Here is a 23141-nt window from a genome sequence, read left to right on the forward strand (position 1 = left end):
TATTGGGTGTCATAGAAAATATTTGAATGAGCAATTTTGGATTATCAATTTTGTTGAATTGCGAGGCATTTAGAAAGAACTCTTTAAGAAGCCCAGGAATCTCCTTTGTCACAACTGTTAAGAGTAATAAGCTCTCATTTTGTGGCCATTGAGATGAAGGCAAAACAGAAGGATTTTCTTTCTTCCAGAAAATGTTATAATCCACTATAGATTTATCCTTGTTTATCACTGTCGTCTTGTTTCTTGAGGATGCAGACAGACTTCTATCTTGCAAATAAGCAATTTCCACAACCTCAGGGGTGCTCTATTGGTTCTGTGATATGTGGGGCCTTTTCATTACTCAGGACCTATATTCTGTTCCTGGAAATCTTTGGTAAAAATGGTTAGTGAAATACAGCCAAGAATAAAATAAAGGGATTAGGTTAGGCTATTCACTCTCAGGTTTAATGTTTTAAATGGTTTCTTCTTATCTTTATCAAACAGTGAAATCATGCAAAAGAAGCTCACATTGTGGAAAACATTAAGCAATCCCCTAATGATAATTTGAAAATTTTTCAATGTCAACTGGTTAGATAACTCTTTCCTCACACTACTTTATTCATTCACACACAAAAAAATCATCTAAAAGCGCATCATTCTGAGGTCTGTTAGTAGATGTAGAAAAAATAGCAGAAACATTTATTTTTATATTTGTTTACCTCAAAAACAGAATCTGAACCACAGCCATAGGTTGAGCATGGCCCAAGCACTCCCATCATGTCTTCTTTCTTCTCGTTTTGGATGCTGTACACTGCCCTGCACAGGTTCCAGTGCTCGGCAACAAAGCCAATGGTGACGCCAGGAGGACACTGCACCTCCAGCTGCAAATGAAGCAGTGACAGAGGCGAAGGTGCTACATGTATAGGTATACACATACACAGATACACACAACCTAGGTATGTTCCTAATTCATTCAAGAACTAGGGAAACTGCCACTGGGAAAGAGTCTTCCATTATCCCCAGGCTATTTCTTAGGGTTGTATTTCAGTGAACAGCCTTGAGAGATGAAGTCATGTTCCCTTTGGGACAAAATTACTGCTTGTTATAAAATGGTCAGTTCTCCAAGCTCCATGTCCCTCAGCTGCATATGTAGCATCTACCTGGGATCCCCTGAGTCATCCCTGTAGAACTTGGGGATGAGGGGACCTACGCACACGTGCTGGAGCTCATGCTGCTTCCTGTGCTGTAATAAAGTTCTTTGCCGCTGACCTAGGGGTCTCATGTCTTCTGGCACAATCCATGAAAAAGTAACATGCCAGCTTCTTAGACTGATATCTCAGACATGACAATTGTAATAGAAAACAAAAGAGAAAAGAGGCATTCTGAAAATTGTGTGTTGTGAAGACAACAGAATGTGTGTATAAGTATAGGATGAAGTGGAGATTCATCTCAAATATAAGACTGTTATTACACAAAGACAATAATGACAAAGGAGTAAGCTATCTGACAATTGCTAATACTCACTGAGCACTAAACTATTTGCCAGGCACTATGCTAACACAGTTGACATTTATTTACTATATAATCCTCCAAATAACCATCCTATGAGATAGGTACTATTAATATCTCCATTTTATAGGTGAATAAATCAAGGCACAGAGGCTATAAGTAAATTCTATTGCAAATGCTGGTACTTAACATATAATTAAAATCCCAGTAATCCTAGGAGGTATTTTTTTCTGCCCAGTTAATGTATTAAGAACACTGAGGCTAAAACAGGTTAAGTAAATTGCCCACTTTTAAGTAGGTGGCATATTCGAAATTCAAATTCTCTTGGATCTCTCTCTAAAACTTTTCTTTTCCCTGTAACAAACAATTTTCCTAGGGCAGCACAGATTACAGAAGAGCAACCAAACTGTAACTTGGCACACCTGCTTTCTAGTTCCAGCATCTACCAAGTGTAACACCATCCTCAGGCACTTATTCTTTTTTAGCCACCCTTTCTTTATCTGTAACAAGGTGTAGATAATGATGGGTAGAGTAAAAGTATCTGAAGTTTCTTCCGATTCTATTTAAAAGCATGTCTACATTTAGTGTGACCTTATTTGGGGATATGTAGGAACATTTAGACAAATGTGTGTTCTAGGTAACGGGCTAATTTCTAATTCAGTAGACACAATGGATAGAATTGCGATCACTGACTAAATAACCCTCATTTGTGCTTGACCCCCTCAGCTAGCACCTGAAGACATGAACCCACATGCAAAATGTCTTTGTGGTTTTTCCATAGGTAAGACAATTTGGCATTTGGCTTCCTTCCCCCCACCCCCACTATCTTCTTCCATTCTGCCCATGCCATGAAAGTCCCCTCCTGTGCAGCTTTGGAAGGAGCACAACCGTGCAGGGAAGAGTTGGATCAGGAGGAAACAACGGATGAGACTTCTGTCCTCTGACCTCTTGCCTGGTGGAGGGGCAACAGAAGCAGCAGCAGGTGCATCTGAAAGGTCTCTGCATTGTCATGACTTCTCGGCCCATACAGTCAGTGACCCGGAGCACAAAGGGCCTCAGTGTCCGATAAGCATTCCTGGTGTAGTCATCTGTGTCTTCGGTCACAAAGTAAACCATCTGGCCCAGGTTGTTTTTAATATCATATGTATTATTAGTTTCAAAACCTGTTATCACTAAAAATGAGAGAGCCATCTTATTTTAGAAGCAGTTAAAATGGGCCTCAAGAAGTCCTTTCATAGTATTTCACAGGGGTCTAAAGCAAAAGAGCTCTTTAAAATATTTCAGGCGAAAAATATGCAATTATTAGAATGCCATTGCAATTCATATGCCCTATAAGTATATACGTAATTTTGAAATTTTAAAACATTTCTTTTAAGAAGTTCAGTGTAAAATGATTTTTAAAACTTTTCCACATAGAAGCAAAGATTGGCAACAATATTCCTGGAATACTTGAATTAAGAAAACTTTAATTATAAAAACATTTAAAGGAAATTATATACCAGACCATGAATTAATCAGCTTATGAAATATGCTGAGAGGATTAGGGTCATTACTAATTGCAAATAAGAAAACCAACCAAGAAAAGTCAAAGGCTCTATGTGGAGGTAAAATGAATGAAATGAGGGTGTAGATCTGATACAGTGAGGGGAACTGAGAACAGGCATTGTGTTTACCGGGATTTTTTTCTTACTTCCACAGCATTGGACTTAGAACTCAGCAGACTGAGACTCTATTTCCAGCTCTGCTGTTGATTAGCTGACTAGGGTGCCCTTGACTAGCTCGTCTAGTCTTTTTGTTCCTTCTTTTCCTTGTCCATGAAAAGTGAATATGGAGGAGTTGAGACAGGTAAAGGATAGGGGGTTCGACCAAGTAAAAATGTTAAGTCCTTTTGAAATCTAAGAGCTCATGTATGATGTGTAAACAGATAAAATTATACAAAGTTAAGTCCCTTTATTACTTTCTTGAAGATAGGGTAATAGAGGATAGTCTTTTCTCTTTGAACCACTAAAAAATGATCAATATAAATAAGGAACTAGATATTGGATAATGCAAATTTTCACCTGATTCAAATATTGCTGGACACTACAAAATTATACATACTTTCCAGGGGTTCAAAATGCTGAAGAACATGTATGTTGTCCAACTGTTGGGATAGAACAAAGCAATTAGGAGAGAGAGAAATAACAGAATCAAATCAAACCAGTATTAGAAAAAAAAACTGATGAGACAGAAATTAAATGTATCAATTGATACAAAAATATGTTTCTGAAACTGAATGGAATCAAAAACATTTTTATCAAGCAAAATCAGCCCATCTGCACCTGATCAGATGGTTATTAGCAGAGCCGTCCAGATAGAACACTTTCCTCCAGGTCCACCGTAAAATATTGAAACAATTCTCTAAAATATCAGAAAATCATCTTCCTGCTTCCGTAACACCACCTAGAAGAAGCTATGTTGCCTAGTTCAGTTCCTACTCATTGGTCTCTCTGACATGTCACCCACAGACTGGAGTTCTCAGGAAGTTCGGGACAGTTTAACATGGACCAGCCACAGAGAAGCCAATTTTCTCAGTGGCTTAGGGAGAGTGAATGAGGCAGGGTGGACCTTGCACAGGAATGTCCGATCTCATATTACTTCACAGTACTTCTGAAAGAGGTTAACACACTGACTTCCATTCACTTGGGCTGCTGATGCCAGGGTCTTCCCTAAGTGCAGACTTTAATAGGGGAAGATCCAAGAGAGCTGGAAGCATGTGAATAGGATTAGGGCAAAGGAGAGGAAACATTCTCCAAGGATGGAATCCCTTGAAAAGGGAGGTTGGTAATACCATTAGACCAACTTCTACCTTAACTTTACTTAGGAGTCACTGTAAAGATTAACACTTTGGCCCATCATCTGTCATACTTGAGAACATCCTAGCAGAAAAGAAACCCCCTTAAGGACAGACTACTCATATCTATATAATTTTAGATAATTTAGATCATTAGATCATTCCTAATGCCTGAGCCCAGAACATTGCCTGAAATGCCATATTTTACCAAACGTTTGTTGAATACATTAATTAATGAACATTACATTACTGTGGTAATAAATAAAATTTAAAATAATGTAAACGTTTTGTGGCGTGATCCATTACAGGAGGGTATAGAGAGGATACAATCTTTCTTTCATTAAAAAATTTTTCTTTTATGAAAACACAGTCAGGTGAGAGGGCCTAAACATGTCTTAACAAAATTATCAAAAGTGGCCACTAGGGTGGTTTACAGTCCCTTTGAAAAACTCTAGGGACTCTTAAACATCTATAATTAAAAAGTAAAAATATTCACTGCTTGGTAAGAGCTTCCACTGCTGAGCAAAATATTCTAAAGAAATGATGCCTGTTACTGTGAAAGAAGTTTACCCAATAAGATACTACGGTTGTTAAGAAGCAGTTCTAACAAAGTGTGGAGTCACTGGCTAAGGCAATACTCTAGAAATAATGTAAACCTGCTACTCTGGATGTTACAGTGTCAGGATAGTCCTGATAATGATTCATGTCATTTGCACACGAGATGGCAAAAAGACTATGATAGGGACTTCCCTGGCGGTCCAGTGGTTAAGACTCCACACTTCCACTGCAGGGGCCATGGGTTCAATCCCTGGTCAGGGAACTAAGGTACAGCCAAAAATAAAAAATAAAAGGCTAGGATGAAGAAAATGCTTGGATGCCTGGCTCTGTGTCTTCCACCTACACACAAGGTGGTTCAACTAAAAACATCCACACAGCTATTATCCACTGGGTGGGTCCCATGTGCCAAAAATATTAGGCACGTTACAAACTTTATCTCATTAAAAATTCTCCTAACAACCCAATAGGGTAGGTATCACTAGCACTATTTTATAGATGATGAAATTCAAGCACCAAGAGGTTAGAAAAGTTACTCAAGGTAGTAGAGTGAGGAGAGAGTAGAGCTAGAATTAAAAGCCAGGTGTGTCTGGCTCTAAATCTGTTTTGTTTGTTTCTTTTTCAATTTTTTTTTTAACTAAAAACATTGCTGAAAGGGAAAATAGAACTCATAAAATATGTCCATTTAACTTCACTGAAAGTAATAGAAGAAATCAAGAAAATGGGTTTTTAATACTTAAATGAACAATATTAAAGCTATACATTTTTAAAAAAAAATGACTCCAGATATTGGATTTCTAAGGAAATTTTCTATATTTATCATCAAGTAAAAAAATAAACTTTCTAAACTTGGTTAACTTATAAGCATTTTATAAGCTTCCAAAATAACGTAGGGGTTACCCTAGCACTGTACCTGAATGACTGGCTTTGTCAATATTTTGCCAAACAACAGGTTAATAAAGTTTTTGGTTTATGTAAAATCCAAATTTTCCTGATCCAACTGTATTACTTTCAAAGATCAACACTATAACTTTGTAACAATGGTTTTCAATGCACAGGATTAACAGTCAGTATATAAAACTGAAAAGAGAAACATGTCAACTTCAAGGAACATTTGGTTGACTACGGTGGGGAGACATGTATTGAATTGGCAAGTCCCTTGCTTATAATGTATCAATATTTCAACACTTGCTTTTTCTAAAAGTGAAACATGATTTAGTAGTTTCTAAGGGATTTGCAATACTAGGTTTATCTTATTTTCGTTAAGCAACATTTTTATTTCTGACATGGGTTTTTAAACAATACCATTTGGCGGTACACAAACCTGTGGGCATGTTGCCCCAGTTTCTGAAATGGGTGGCCCGGTCCTAGAATGTCCATATAGATAAAAATTAGGGAGTCTCTGTGTTGTGGAAAGGGCTTCTCTGGAACTTGACCTGAAACAGTATCCTTGGAGGTCCCCTATTTTTATTTACCTTGTATGTTTTGGGAGGTGACAGGACTGGTTGATGAAAACTATGGGTGGTGAGAAATAGCAATGGCCTGAGGCACTGAGTGATTGACTCACTGTCTACCGTTCTGTTCTTTGTAATGTTGCTTTTCTTGACGTTCAGCCTTTACTTCTAAGCAAATGACACTCCAATTAACATCTTTGATAATTTTTCTTCTATGCCAATTCCTAGTTTTTAAACTGTCTTCGATAGGACATCTTGAATGTCTTAAAATTCAATATACAACCTTCACAAAAACCATAGTCATCCCACCAAAAAAATCCCTATCTTCTTTGTTCCCCATTCACATTTCTGAAGTTAGCACTACCACTCCTATAGTCTCACAAACATCTGTCATCACTGACCCATCACCTTTATCGACCCTATCCAGTCTCTTCTTGTTGGATCCCCAGTCATACTTTGTAAGAAAATAATTTGGATTTGTGTGGAGTACCTGGGCTAAATATTCCAGACCTGGAGGACAGTTTGGCATAACAGTTGGCATTGGCATCCACACTACTGGAGCAGAATGTTGTGGTGCAGGATATTTTCCAGGCTGGTACTGGATAGGATGGCTACCACCAGTGTGCATGTACAAGGGGAAGGTAGTGGGCTGATGTGGACTGTAGTATCCCACAGGCAAGCCTCCTGGGTGGCCTGCAGGAGGAGGGACAGCTGGTCCAGGGGGCCCTGCATTCAAAAACAAATGGAAGTGTTATACATTATAAACACTACAATATATTGGAAATTAGCATGACTTTTTACATGGAGATGATATGGATCACACAACCTCCACTTAAAAATAACAAGGTGTTCAGGCTTCCCTGGTGGCGCAGTGGTTAAGAATCCGCCTGCCAATGCAGTGAACATGGGTTCGAGCCCTGGTCTGGGAAGATCCCACATGCCATGGAGCAACTAAGCCTGCGCGCCACAACTACTGAGCCTGCGCTCTAGATCCCGTGAGCCACAACTACAGAGCCTGCAAGACACAACTACTGAAGCCCGCGCGCCTAGAGTCCGTGCTCCACAACAAGAGAAGCCACCAGCCCGCGCACGGCAATGAAGAGTATCCCCCGCTCGCCGCAACCAGAGAAAGCCCGCGCACAGCAATGAAGACCCAATGCAGCCAAAAATAAATAAATAAATACATTTATTAAAAAAAAAAAAATAACAAGGTGTTCCATTTTACGAGTGTGTAGGATGTACCAAAATGTACTAAGGGGATTTACACATTAACTCATTTAATCCTCTTAAGCCTTATGAGACAATTATTCCCATTTCAGAGGTATAGAAGTAAGGTTGAAATATCAAGTTAACATGTTAGCCTCTAGGCATTAGCTTCCTTCTTTGGAGATAATAATACACCTACTTCATTAGGTTATAGTAGGATTAGCGCAAGGCCTAGCATATAATTAGCATGGTTAAGTTTTTGTTACTATGTTTACTGTTATTATTGTTTAAGGTCATAAAGATAGTAAGGTCTACTTAACTTCAAAGGGGTTCTTTTAATGACTGCTATCTAACTCCAGAACAGTTTCATCACCGCCCCCCCCAAAATCCCATACCCATTAGCAGTCATTCCCCATCTTTTCCCCCAGTCCCTGGAAACCGCTCTCTCTATAGATTTGCCTAATCCGGACATTTCATATAAATAAAATCATGTGACATAGCCTTTGTATCTGGTTTCTTTTACTTGGCAGGTTTTCAAGGTTCATCCTTGAACTTTGCATTAGTAATTCATTAATAAAAACTAGTGAAATAACAATACTCATGTCAGACAAAATATACTTTAAGACAAAAACTGTTACTAGAGGTAAAGGACATTTTATTATAATAACAGAAGTGTCAATCCGTCAAGAAGACATAATTATATACACCTAAAAACAGAGCTTCAAAATACATGAAGCAAAACCTGACACACTAAAAAGTGAAATAGGCAATCCAACGAACAACAGTTGGAGGCTGCAATACCCCACTCACAATAAGGGATAGAACACCTAAGCAGAAGGTCAAAAAGGAAATAGAAGCATGAACAACACTATAAATGAAACAATATATAACAGGTATGTATAGAACACTCTACCCAACAACAACAGGCTAAACATTCTTCTCAAATGCACATAGAACTTTCTCCAGGAGAGACCTACTGGCTGGCCATAAAACAAGTCTCAACAAATTTAAGATACCTGAAATCATACAGAGTATATTCTATTACAATGGAATAAAACCAGAAATCAATAATAATAGAAGAAATTTTGGAAATCACAAATATGAGGAAATAAATCAATACACTCTTAAATAAACAAAGGGGTAAAAAGAAATCATGAGAGAAATGAGAAAATACTTTGAGATGAATGAAACAAAAGCACAATATACCAAAGCTGACGGGATGCAGCTAAAACAATGCTTAGAGGGAAACTGACAGCTGTAAACACCTACACTAAAAAAGAAATATCTCAAATCAGTAACCCAACTTTCCACCTTAGAAATAAACCAAACCCAAAGCAAGCAGGAGGAAATAATAAACACTGAAGTAGAAGTGAGTGAAATGAAACAGGAAAAACAATAGACAAAAATCAGCAAAACCAAAAGTAGGTTCTTTTAAAAGATCAACAAAATTGAGAAACCTTAAGCCAGACTAACCAAGAAAAAAAAAAATGTACTTCAATTATTAAACACAGGGGTGAAAATGGGGACATTACTAAACTGTTACAGAAATTAAAATGCATCATAAGGAAGTATTATGAACAGTTGTATGCAAAAGCAGGGTCCTGTGCATGATCCCTGCACACAGCACCACCAAGGGGGTGGGAAGATCACCTAAGCTGCACCTCCTGCCCAACCCACTGATTCATCCCTACCCTCACCCTATTTAAGGAACCAGCTCACCCCCTGCCTTGAGGGTGAGCAAGGCCACGTGCTACTTGTCTCGCTCCCTCTGCTGTAGCAGGAATCCCAATAAAGCCCTGCTTGAATTTCTCATCTGGCCTCTTAACAATTTCTGTTGGTTAAATTGTCCAACGACCTGGGTCTGTAACATATTCACTGGTAGACACATAGTATGTGAAGGGATTAGAGAGGAGGGGCAACTAACCTAGGCAGAGGAGATACCCTATGATGTAAGTGCTGACACATTAGACCCAGCCAGCACCTTTACGATGGGCAAAGGTTTTAGATACAGCAGGTACAAAATGAGCAGCTGCACAGGGGAAGCTCAGTACCACAGGAGTAAAGGCCATGCATATATAGAGATTTAGCAAACAAAACAGAAAGGAAGGTGGGGAGGAAGTGATGATTATGAAAGACCCATGCTCTGTGCAAAGAACTTGAACTTTATGCTAATAAAATGTGAAGTGGAGTGACCAGTTTTACATTTAGAACCTTTATGAATGAGAAGGTTAGATTAGGAAGGAGGTGCCTGCAGGAGTCTAGATGTGAGCTAAGGAAGTTTAATTGTGATGAAAAGAGTAGAAAGTGGAGAAATAATCATCGACTTTTAAGAGATATATTGTGTTGGTAATAGACTGGATATGAGGAAAGATTCTCAAGTTTCTGACGTGAGTCCCTGCAGGCCTCCAGTGTAGAGAAAGAACAGAGGGCATGTGTTCAGGAGCAAGATGCCCAAGATGCACTGAGGAATCACTGAGTTTGAGATCCTGGGTCACCCAGGGCAAGTGCTCTACAGGCAGGTGGAAATGCAAGTTTAGAGCAGAGGAGACTGATGTGGGTAGGGGCTAAGGGATTCATAAGTGGTTAAAGGCAAATGAAACCATATGGGGGTATTCCCAGTATAACTTAGGAGAGTGTAAAAGGACAGGTGAATGGAAGAGGTGAGAGAGGGGACAGGGCAGGGCAGGGCTGGACAGGGGAGTGGCCCAAGGACCTCTGGGGAATACCGGTTTTTAAGGGTAGGGGACACAGAGCTCTTGACAGAGACCAGGAGTCAGGAGAGACTAACGGAAAAATAATGGTAACTAGAAACAATGTTAAATTAGAGCTAAGTGAGAAAAAAAGTGCTAATGTCTTTAGAAAAAATGGAGGAAATTTCATGTTTCAGTTTGTTGTGAAGAATATAATTTAATTCCTTTAAGAGTTGTGTTTAATAAGAGTACCCAAATTGGATTGGAAATCAGATATCCCCCTCCTCTTTTTCTTAGAACTATTATTAAAAAGCATACAATGAACCTAAAAAGTCACATAAACTATCTCAAAAATACTAACTGTTATATCATTTCAATGAGTTGATGATTAATTCTTCTGGTATTAACCATGTGATTTTAAGATAAAAGTATGTCATGGAACAAAATTTGAGGATCAATAAATTAGAAAGAAAATTAGATTTTCTAGATTGTAGATTATGGTGCTATTCAGTTTAGAGACTATACTTCTAAAAAAATTGTATACAAATGTATGTAATCAAATGATTTTTGTTGTAAGTATGTATTATTCAGAGATGTTAAGTGAAGAAAAAAACATAATCTAATTACGTGTGGGAAATGGTGTATGTTTTATACTCTCTTTTAAGCTTTAAAATTGCCGTTAAGGGTTCTGACTGTTCTGCAGGAAAACACAACAAAACATGTTTAACTTTGTGTAACTATAGTATCCCACACTTATTTAAATAAAGAACTCTGTTATGGAGCATTTTCCTACCAATGCTAGTGTGAGAAATACTGCTTTATGGGATTTGTGTTTTCTTAGTTATTTTGAATATTATCATCCTTTTTTATTTCAAAAAACTATGTCATTTTCCTCTTTAAATAGACTACATATAACAAAGGCTTCTTTATTAACTATGCTTTTAAACATATTTGGCCCAAAATTATTTTCAATGGTAACCAATATCCAGTAATATAATGCAAATGGAATTATATAATTGAATTTAAAGAAATTCATTAAAGCTAAAATTTCAGGTATAGTATTTCAGGTTCCTTAATGTGAATCAAGGGCACACAATTTGCATCAGTATAAATAAGTATATAGTTCAGCCACTAGATGGTGATCACAGTGAATTTTTGTTGCTTATTTTCATAACTGAAAATTCATTAGTTGTGCTATTTTTTTGATACAGAAAAGAAGAGACAGACACTTGCCCAGATGAGCAGAACATGATTTATAACCAATGTTTACTTCTTAGAAATGGTGGAGTTTCTGTTCTAGTGGAGGTTCTTGGATATAGAGTGATCGGTGAATCTAAGACAGATTATGCAGATAATGTTGATAGCCACTGAAGTAGAACATAGAGAAATGTATATATAGTGATATTACAATGTAGGGTTGTCAAAAACTTGGATTTAGCAGGGGTTAAGCCATAATGAGGGGTTATACTGGATCAGATTCACACAACATGCATACACATGAGGGAAAGGGGAAAAGGAAGCCCTGTTTCCAGAAAACACTGCAGGGGCAAAGGCTACCTGAGCTCCATGAATCATATGTCTGGAGCCAAGACAACATCCTTGCCATCATCCTGTGGATTCTGGGGTTTCTTCTGCTCTTTCACAGCCTAACTCACTGGTTTCTGCCTCTAAACAAACACTTAAATATATATTTAAAGAAATATCACTAGACTTTATCATTTTCTAAATCACTAAAATGTATTTGAATATAATCCTGATTAAAACTATTTCCTTAGTCAAAAGTAAGAGATTTTTTTTTTTTTTAGATGCTTTAGGACTTTAATGTCCTTCACACACCCAACATAAAACGCTGACAATGGATGAACAATAGGGGAAAAGACCGTTCAGCGAAGATCTTCCTGAACTCACAGCATCACTGGTCAAACACCATAAAGAGAACAGTCACATGAACAGTAAGGGAGTTTAACAGAGATTTTTAGTTTAACAGCATAACTGAAAAACAAAGAACCAACCAAGTAAGCAAGCAAGCAACCAACCAACCAACCGTTCTTCTACCCACTGAAAGGAAAGTAAAAGTGAATCAGGGAGCTTCCAAATCCTGTGAAGCAGCTTAAAAAGGGAGAGGGGAGGGCGAAGGGGAGGCACACAACTGTTGAGAACGTAACACTCTAATGCACAAGGTCAAGGATCCTAACAAATTCTCAGAGTCTCAACATATATCAACACAAACCGTATTATTAGAAATATAAAGGCACAGAGATATAAATGCATAGAGATATAAACTATTTGGTATTAAAAACAGACCTTGCTGTATAAACATATAGTATGTCACTTTTATCTCTTTATGAGAATAACAGTATAAAGAAAGATCTCCAGTTTGCCTTTTAGCCTGGAACATCACAACACAGTTGGTCGGTGGTGACCTGAATTAACAGCTGCAGAATCCAAAAGACCCCACTGCTGTCATCTTGCAAAGGATCAAAATTCAGCACCTAGAGGTCCCCACCCACCCTCCATTATGTGTGTCTGCATGTCTCTAAAAATAATAACCTGCAATTTGCATACAATTAAACCCATAGGCATCTTTGAATATGAGATCTAGGCAGAAAAAGTAGCAGCAAAGACAACAGTAGCTAGAATTTGGTAGAAAAGCAAGAGAAGATTTTTTAAAAGCTTCCACTTCAAGTCAGGATTAAGGTTAAGTTTCAACAGCTTGGCTTAGCTGTGGATGTTTTGCTGTTCTCTGGAAAAAGAAGAAAATCCATCATAAGCATGTTCATTCAAGAAAAATACTGTTTGTTTTGTTTTTTTAGCCATGCCCAAGTGAACAAGTAAGAGTATTTTTAATTTTAAAGAATTTACATATTGCCCAAATACTTAGGAGTATCTATTTCCCTGAGTTCCTGAGTACAGTATGAGTTGTGTATTCAGACTTATAAAAATATTTGCCAAACTACAAGCTCCTGAATCAGAACTCAAAGCCATTCATTTCCATTTTTCTGCACTTCTCCGGCCATTTGTCCCAACCAGACCTTCATGACCCTGAGCTTTTGGACATATTGTTCTTTCTGCAAGGTATGGCCCCTTCCCCCTTTCCTTCGATTGAGAAATTCCTCACGTGCCAGTAAAACTTGATTTCCTCATTTTGTGCTTCCCTCAAATCCCCAGTAGAGGCAGTTGCTGCTCTCTGTGCTCTTCACAGGACAACGTTCTCTTCACATTCAAGCAAAGAGAATGCCATCAATGTTTGCACAACTTCCTTCCTAAGACAGGAATATAATTCTAATTAACATCTAGTAAACTACTCGGCACGCTGTAGGCATCCAGTATTTATTTACTGAATCATTCCATTAATTAATTAATTAATTTTAAAAGCAATCTTAACTATGAGTATGGTTTTCCGGAGTGGGGAAAGATTCTTTCTGAGTATTTAACCTACCTGGTACAAAATGGGAATTGTACTCAGGAGGGGCACCAGGCCTTGGATCAGGTGATGTTATTTGATTCTCCATTTCATCTGCAGGTTGTTCAGGGCCTGTGAGGACTATATTTTGGGGAAGAGAAAGGGGACCTGATTTACAATGGGAATGATAATATGATTACAGAAGACATTCATTTTTAAATTTTGGTATGCATCAATGAATATAACCAACATGATATACACTAATTTTTTATAAAAAAAAAATTCATTATGTATATTAGACATCAACCTATTAATATATTTGATGAATTTTTAGCCTGAATATGGACTTAAAAATAAAACTAAGCAATTATATTGTTATGATCAAAGCAACAAGATTTCGTGCTAGTGTTCAGCTGACCTGATGCTCATTCCTACCTACGTAAACTCCTTGCATGTAGCAAAACTTCTTTCTCCTATTATATAATAGGGAGAGTACAGTCATTTACAGAGTGAATCTGATTTATTTCCGAATCCTTTTTGGAAAATGGCTGTGTTTAAATAAATTCAAAGCACAACACGATAAATACTTAATAAATTTAAGACATAACATGATGAATACTTAATAAATTTAAAACATAACACAATGAATACTTAATTAATACTTTAAACAGCAGTAATGCTACACACAACTCAGCTGGAGGTGGTTCAGTCTTCACCTCCAGTGAGTCACGTTTTTACCATATTCTGCCTAAAAGCAACCTAGGTCATTGTAATTGCTGCAAGGGAGGTACTGAAGTCACTTTTCATATGTTATAGCTTGCCCTCTTGTTGAAATTACAGAAATTACTCACTAGAAGGTAGTCATGAATCTCTTAACTGGTTGACTTTTATCTCATAAGAAACACAAATCCCACAGATGTGGTGTTTCTCTCCTTGTATAATCTCCTACATTGCTTGAAAAAGCAGGGCTACTTTTGAGCCTTCTTCTGTAAAGGCAAGCTGCCACCACAGGCTTTTTATTACTATTACCTCTCTTTGCAGATTTACTCTCCTACCTGTATTTTTCCTTTACCTAACTTTCCCCCACATACTTTAGAGATTTTTGCAGTACCTATATGCCAGTATAAAACCCTTTTAATCCTTTTCTGTCAAAGATAAAGAGGAATGTTCATATATATAAATGAACAAATGAGTGTATATATATATATATATATATATTCTTCAAATATTAAACAAGTGACTTCAAAATGAAATAAACTCCATTTTTTTAAGGAAAGGACTCACACAGTTCACATTTGAAAATAAAGCATATTAAAATTTATTCACAAAAACTTACCTGACATTTGAAGAATTCTAATTAATCCTGAAAAAAAACACATTTTATACCTTTAAAAATATATTCATATAGTTACTATTATTATTTAGTGATACATGCAACAAGTCCTGTGATTCTTTTAGTCCCCAGTTACCTTTCTTTCATTCCTTCATTAATTCAACAAATATTTCCTGAGCATCTATTATGTACCAGGGACTATTACAGGTGTTGAAAATACAGCAGTAAACGAGATGGACACTCTGCTGGAGATTATATTCTAGTGGAATGAAACATATCAACAAATATTTAAGATTAAATTTAGATAGTACAGTTATGAAGAAAACAAGGTTAAAGATTAAGAAAAACATGGATGAGGAGCTCGAGGAGGGTCAGGGAAAGCCTCTCTCAGGAGGTGACCTTTCAGCTATCTGAACTATGACAGAAAGCATTATACTAAAAATGTAGGAAGAGAGTTCCCAAAAGACAAGAAAGTAAGTGCAAAGAGCGCGAGATGGCAATGAGTTTGGGCAATGAGCAAGGGAGAGAAAGAGGTCAGGTGTGACTGGGACACAAGGAGAGAAGAGAACCGAGGTCAGAGATGGAGACAGAGGTCTGATCATACCTGAAACTCATGGCAAAATGTTTGGAATCTGTTGTAATTGCATCTGGAGAGTCTGCGGGGGGCTTTAATCAGTGGAGTGATCACATCTGATTTAAACTTTGTCTTGAGGGGGCGGGAGTAGAAGCAGTGGGGGAGGGATGGCAGCAGTAATCCCAGTGGGAGCTGATGCTGGCTTAGACTGGGGAGGTGACACGAGAGAGGGTCAGATGCCGTCAGATGCTTAACAAGATTTGGAAGCAGAACCCACAGGAGTTGCTGATGGACTAAGAGAGGAGTCGAGGATGAGTCTCACTTTTTAAGCCAGGGTACCCGAGCTGATGGTGATGCCATTAGCTGAACTAGAGAGGAAGATGGTGGGAAAATGTTGGGGACTGGGGAGAGCAGGAATCAAAAGTTTAAATCGGGACATGTTATGTTTAATAAGAGTCCAAGAGAAGACATGTTAAACATTTAAATAAAAAACATGTATATGTGAACATTATGAGAATAACTTAGAGAAGTAATCTAGAAGTTGGGACGATATTTGAAACAAGAGGTGGAGGTTGGGGAGAGAGTTCATTGATTTCATTAATTCAGTCAAGGGGAAAAGATTATTAGAGAAAGGAATTTCCGTATTTCAGGTTTCTGAGTTCTGGGCGATGACAAATAACAAGGAGAAAACATCAGCAAAAGCTATAATATACTGAATGCTTATCAAATGTCAGGAAAAGGCAGAGTACTTTTCATATATTATCTCCAATTTGCACAGCAAAGAAACCATAACAAAATGAAAAGACGATCCACAGAATGGGAGAAAATATTTGCAAATGATACGACCAATGAGGGATTAACCTCCAAAATTTACAAACAGCTCATGCAGCTCAATATCAAAAAAACAAACAACCCAGTCAAAAAATGGGCAAAAGATCTAAATAGACATTTATCCAAAGAAGACATACAGATGGCCAAGTGGCACATGAAAAGATGCTTAACATCACTAATTATTAGAGAAATGCAAATCAAAACTACAATGAGATATCACCTCACACCAGTCAGAATGGCCATCATCAAAAAGTCTACAAACAATAAATGCTGAAAAGGGTGTGGAGAAAAGGGAACCCTCCTACACTGTTGGTAGGAATGTAAATTGGTGTAGCCACTATGGAGAACAGTATGGAGGTTCCTTAAAAAACTAAAAACAGAGCTACCATATGACTACCATATGATCCAGCAATCCCACTCCTGGGCACATATCTGGAGAAAAACATGGTTTGAAAGGATACATGCACCCCAATGTTCACTGCAGCACTGTTTACAATAGCCAAGACATGGAAGCAGTCTAAATGTCCATCGACAGATGAATGGATAACGATGTGGTACATATATACAATGGAATATTATTCAACTATTAAAAAAATGAAATAATGTCATTTGCAGCAACATGGATGGACCTGGAGATTATCATACTAAGTGAAGTAGGTCAGACAGAGAAAGACAAATATCATATGATATCGCTTATATGTGGAATCTGAAAAAAAATGACACAAATGAACTTATTTACAAAACAGAAACAGACTCACAGACATAGAGAACAAACTTATGGCTACCAGGGGGGGAAGGGTGGGGGAAGGGATAGATTGCAAGTTTGGGACTGACATGTACACACAGTGCTATATTTAAAATAGACAACCAACAAGGACCTACTGTATAGCACAGGGACCTCTGCTGAATACTCTGTAATAACCTAAATGAGAAAAGAATTTGAAAAAGAATAGACACATGTATATGTATAACTGAATCACTCTGCTGTACACCTGAAACTAACACAACATTGTTAATCACCTATACTCCAATATAAAATAAAAATTAAAAACAAACCAAAAAAATAAATAAATAAACAGGGACTTCCCTGGTGGTGCAGTGGTTAAGAATCCGCCTGCCAGGGTGGGGGACGCAGGTTCGATCCCTGGTCCGGGAAGATCCCACATGCCGCGGGGCAACTGGGCCCGTGCTCCACAACTACTGAGCCTGCGCTACTAGAGCCCATGCTCCACGACAAGAGAAGCCACCGCAATGAGAAGCCTGCGCACCGCAACAAAGAGTAGCCCCCACTCGCTGCAACTAGAGAAAGCCCGTGCACAGCAACAAAGACCCAATGCAGCCAAAAATAAATAAATAAATAAATAAATAAACTGAAAAAAAAGTAAATAAACAAAACAATGTAATAGTGAAAAAAGCAAACGAAAACATCTAATACGTAAATGGCCAACGCTGCTAAACTCAAGTACTTCTAAATTCCCAGTCCATGTTCTTTCCAATGAGTCGTCCTGCTTATCAGAGTACAGAATGTGGTCATTTGTGTTGCTCCAATAGGGTAGAAATCACCGATACAGGGTAGGTATGCCAAAGAAGCACTAGAACACTATATGAGTGAGTAGTCAATACAGACTGAGTTGACCCAGCGAATGTCAACATGGCATAAGCCAGTATGTAGATTCTAGCCTCCTGCCAAGCCTGCGTCAGTCTTGGACCATTTCCTCTCCCTCTCTGGAGCTGGAGTTAGTTGTACAATGTCCTACGTGTCTTAAAAGTAAAAACAGTTCCCTGGAGCACACCACAAATCCAGACCCAACTTCAGGCCAACCAAGAGTTCCAGGAACTGGTCCTATTCCTTTAATGATGGTAATATCTGGTGTTTAGGAAAATGCCCCTACCTTTCTAGAACCTTAAATTCTGGACATTCCTAGGAATGTACCCTCAAGTGACTGCATGTGTACACACAGGTTATATACGAGAATGTTCTTGACACACTGTTCATACTAAAAGAAACTAAAAACATTTCCAGTGCCCATCAATGGTACACTGGATAAATATATTCTGGTATATCTATATGATATAATAGTATACTGTAGTGAAAACAAATACAGCCATACCCATCAACAGAGATGAATCTCGAAATCACAACACTGTAAAAAAAAAAGCAGTCATAGGAGAACACCTATGAGTCCATTTAAGAATGTTCAAAAGCAGGAAATGAGACAAAACACTTTTTTTTCTGATACATGTATGGGGAAAACTTTAAAGAATAAAATTAGGGAATTAATAACACAAAATTTAGGAAAATGGTTACCTGTGGAAAAGAAGTGATGTGGGTAAAGTGCTTAGCTCTGGCCCTCAAGGGGCTTGAAGTTCCTGCTAATGTTCTAGTTCTAATCGGGTTGTGAAACAGGGGCGATGGGTTGTTACTAGTTTTTAAAGAGCACATATATGTTTACATCTGCATATTTATATGTATGACATTGTTTCACAATAAAAAAGAACCATCTGACAGTTATATGTTTAGTGTAACTTTCTAACTAAACATCTGTTGTTCCTTTCTACATCAAGCCTGGGGATTGCAAACTGTCAAATAACTGTGATGGAAAGTAATTAGAACAGATTATTGACTTCCTTAGTAAAAATGGGCCAAATTATCCATCTATCCATCCATCTATTCATCTATCCATCCATATGTCCATCCAGCTATCTAGAGTGGCAAATGGTATAGCATAGTGCAAAAGTGGCAAATGTTAACAATTGCTGAAGCTAAGTGAAGACAGAGATGTGAATATTTTTATTACAAAAAAAAAAAAACTTGAAGGAAAACAAATACATAATTCTGTACTTTTAACACAGTCCCAGGTGATCCTTTTGATCAGGCATGTTTGGACTGATATAGTGTAAAGAAAAATAACATTTCTCAACCATGCCAGGCAGAAATTAGCATTCAAATGTGATTCAAGCGATTGAAAAACACCTTGAAAAAATAAACCAATTTTGAAAAAATTTTAAATCTTTAAGAATTTTTTAAAGTAACTAATATCAATGAATTTAAAGTAAAATACACCTACACATTGCCTAACAAGCTGCAGGTGCTCATGGAATTTGTTTAGTCCTCCCTCCTTTGAGCCACTAGTTTCTTTTTTTTTCACCACTCTAAATTCTCTCCCCGTTCTTAAAAATTTTACAATATACTTTTATCAACAAATGTTACATAAGGCAGGATAATGTCCAGTTGGTACAATCGAGAATGTTCTAACTTAATCTTCCCTTAACATTCAGTGGATTGTTTCAGATTTCTTTCACTCAGCAAGGCCAGAAAGTGCCATGCGTTGAAGAAAGACTGACTTGGGCTATCAAAGGGAAATCAGATAGAAAACTGAGCTGTGTCTCCGTAATAGGTTAGCATCACATGGTCTAGAGAACTCAGTTGCAGAGGCCTTTGCATTTTCAAGGCTTAGGCTACATACAGGGGAATCTAAGCCAACTGAAGTGTAATTAAGAGGGAAAGGAGACATGGGTGAGATAGCATGAGGTTGGGGAAGCTGTGGTTTGCGGCTGTGCAAGGCAGCCCTGGTATCTTAAATGGCATCCCACAGCAAGAGAGCATTTACCCGGATACCACGTGCTGCAACAAACATTGCAGCTGTGTTATATGCTCATGCTTCAATTTCACCTTTGTAAATAGTGACACACTAGCAAAGTTCAATAAAACCGCAAGTCCTTGAATCATACCATGGATATTCGATCACAAAACTGAAAATGACGATCAGCTCTTTGCAGTTGAGTATTTACTAGAATCTGTCCTGGTCTCTTGGCAAGAGAGACTCTGGGCACATGAGAATCTTGCCGTTCTTTAGGCACAAGGCTTGGAAACCTGCATATGAAATCTCAAACCTTGGGCTCTGCCTGTTTCCAGTGCCTTCAGCTGTGAGGAGAGAAAAGAAAGCAAAAGGTCCCTGTCCATATAATTCCTTCAGCTCCTGAGCAGGGGCAGGAAATACAGCTAGTTCTTGCAAAGCCCCAGTGCATCTACCACAGTCCCCTATTTGGGTATTCAAATGTAGTATTAGAAAAAATGCTGCCAGTCATTTAACATGTATTACTGAGCATCCATGTGTAAGACTTTATGCTGGGTTCCAAGCTGACACCAAGAGATGGGCTGGGACCTGGGACCCTCGTCTCCTCGAGCAACATAATACAAAGAAACTATAAGGGACTGAAAATAACTACACGTGTGCACAGTGGGGCAATTATGAGCAATAAGATACAAAAAGGCCACAAACCAACTGCTATTTCTGAGGTGCCGAGAGTAAAAGCAGAGTGCTGTGCATGGTCCCTGCACACAGCACCACCAAGGGGGTGGGAAGACCACCTAAGCTATGCCTCCTGCCCAACTGATCTGTCCCTACCCTCACCCCATTTAAGGAACCAGCTCACCCCCTGCCTCAGGGAGTGAGCAAGGCCACCTGCTTCTTGTTCTCGCTCCCTCCTGCTGCAGCACGAGCCCCAGTAAAGCCTTGCCTGAATTTCTTGTCTGGCCTCTTATCAATTTCTACTGATTAAAGAGTCCAAGGACTTGGGTCGGTAACAATTCTAGCAGATGTGATTTTATGAGCATAGTCTGTAAGGAGTTTCAAATTGGAAAAACTAGGAAAAAGAAAATGGAGACACTGCTGGAGGGCTTTCCATATTTGTAGCTAAATGAAAGACAAATGAGTAAAGCATAGCTTAAGTGTCTACTTATATTTTTAAGATGAATGGATTTATTTAGTAATAGACTTTAAAATGAGCAGAAAATTTAAATTAAAGATATCATCTCTTTGCCACTTATTTCAAATATACTGTGAAACTAATAAATATATTTGTTTAAATGTAAGGTACCAATGACTACACCCTAACTTATTCAAACTATTCCATTTTTACTGTTTACACCTTTTTGGTATCATGAACAATGCTATATAATTTCCATTTACATAAATATTTGCACATACCTCTGCCATTCTCTTATGATAAAACAATTTAAGAAGGATTCATGTTCTATAGGTGGATGCTTCTTATAATTTAGGGAACATTTTGCTATTTTCTTTATAGCAAGACTTCTTCAGTTTAAACCTAAATCATATCTGAGTGACCATCTCAATATTAAATATTATCTTCCTTTAAACTTTTCCCATATGCTAAGGAAAATTTCCTTTTGTATTACCATGCCATTAAATATAATTCTTTTTTTTTTTAAAGAAATTCACGTTCTTTTATTTATTTATTTATTTATTTATTTATTTATTTATTTATTTATTTATTTATGGCTGTGTTGGGCCTTCGTTTCTGTGCGAGGGCTTTCTCTAGTTGCGGCAAGTGGGGACCACTCTTCATCGCGGTGCGCGGGCCTCTCACCATCGCGGCCTCTCTTGTTGCAGAGCACAGGCTCCAGAAGCGCAGGCTCAGTAATTGTGGCTCACGGGCCCAGTTGCTCCGTGGCATGTGGGATCTTCCCAGACCAGGGCTCGAACCCGTGTCCCCTGCATTGGCAGGCAGATTCTCAACCACTGCGCCACCAGGGAAGCCCTAAATATAATTCTTAATTCCTTAAATATTAAGAATAATAATGTGCTTTTTGAAAGAGAAAGTTTAACTGATACGATGGCTTAATAGATTTTAAAGAATCACTAACGCAAAGGTATTACAGAATAGTAGGTACTCAGGAACCTTTACTTATATTCAAAAGGATTGTTGATTCTTCCTTTTATAAGTGACCCTTTAAATACCTATTGCTAATTCAAACATATAAAACTTCTATTCATTTCTTCGAATGAAGCAAGATAAAGACAAATGGAAATTTAATGGCTGCCTAGGGAAACAGCCCCCCAAATTGGAGGTTTAAAAGCAACAGATACATTGTGTTTCTAATTTAGCTTGCCTGTGGATTCTGGATTGAATATTACAATAGCTAGGTAACTAATTTTTTGAAAGAGAAATTCTAAATTAACACACGTTTAGGGGTAGGCTCCTTGAAATCACTGCTGAAGAACAAACTAGTTCAAATCAGATTTGACAGGGGTATCCAGAAATATGGCCTCTGATCCCACCCAAATCTTATGCGCTTAGGGTTTAACTAGATTTTTGCAGTAAATTCACTAGAGGTATTACGTGTTCTTTTGCTCACTTTTCTTTTTACATTTCTTAGCTTTATATTGATGGATGAAAAAGACTGGATGTCCAAAAACTGATTATTACTTTTGTGGCCAATATATCAAATCAGATCTCCCATTATTGATGATCCCTTTCTATCTTTAACTTGTATTCAACAAAAATACTTTAAAACATCTTCATAGGCAGTTTACAAATATTAACTTCATAGAAAGCTTTATAGAAGAGATACTATAATAGAGGTGGAAACTGAGGCACAGAGAAGTTATTAAAAGGCTCTTCTCCAAGGCTGTACAGTTAGCAAGAAGTTCTGGCAGCACTGACTGGTGATCCAGTTTCCCTGCCTTCCTTTTACCCAGTGCAGCTGCCTACCTTTTGGCCAAACCAGAACTCTTCAATATTTACCTTTGAGGTAGGGTAGAGTTGAGAATAGAAAAATACAGTTGACCCTGAACAATGGGGGTTAAGGGTGCTGACCCTCAGCAGTCTAAGATCCACCTATAACTTTTCAGTTGGTCCTCTCATCCCTGGTTCACATCCGCGGATTCAACTAACTTCAGATCATGTGGTACTACAGTTCCTATTTAGTAAAAAAAAATCTGATTATAAGTGGATCCGCTGTTCAAA

The 23141-nt window shown here is 37.9% G+C and overlaps 1 protein-coding gene across 4 annotated transcripts in view; it reads right to left on the minus strand.

The window, feature by feature from the left end:
- Positions 1-23141, minus strand: part of PLSCR4 (phospholipid scramblase 4) — a 37955-nt gene that overhangs the window by 4037 nt on the left and 10777 nt on the right. For 3 of the 4 annotated variants that reach the window (XM_057546034.1, XM_007188097.2, XM_057546033.1), the window contains exons 2-7: positions 14966-14992; positions 13666-13770; positions 6821-7056; positions 3589-3631; positions 2434-2660; positions 699-860 (exon numbers count right to left, since the gene is read on the minus strand). In XM_057546034.1, coding sequence (XP_057402017.1) covers positions 699-860; positions 2434-2660; positions 3589-3631; positions 6821-7056; positions 13666-13770; positions 14966-14972 — 780 coding nt within the window. In that variant the 5' untranslated portion in view covers positions 14973-14992. The remainder of the gene's footprint in view (positions 1-698; positions 861-2433; positions 2661-3588; positions 3632-6820; positions 7057-13665; positions 13771-14965; positions 14993-23141) is intronic. The other variant, XM_007188098.2, reaches the window with a different exon arrangement.

The sequence above is a fragment of the Balaenoptera acutorostrata genome, chromosome 4 (assembly GCF_949987535.1).
Source record: "Balaenoptera acutorostrata chromosome 4, mBalAcu1.1, whole genome shotgun sequence".
Classification (NCBI taxonomy): domain Eukaryota; kingdom Metazoa; phylum Chordata; class Mammalia; order Artiodactyla; family Balaenopteridae; genus Balaenoptera; species Balaenoptera acutorostrata.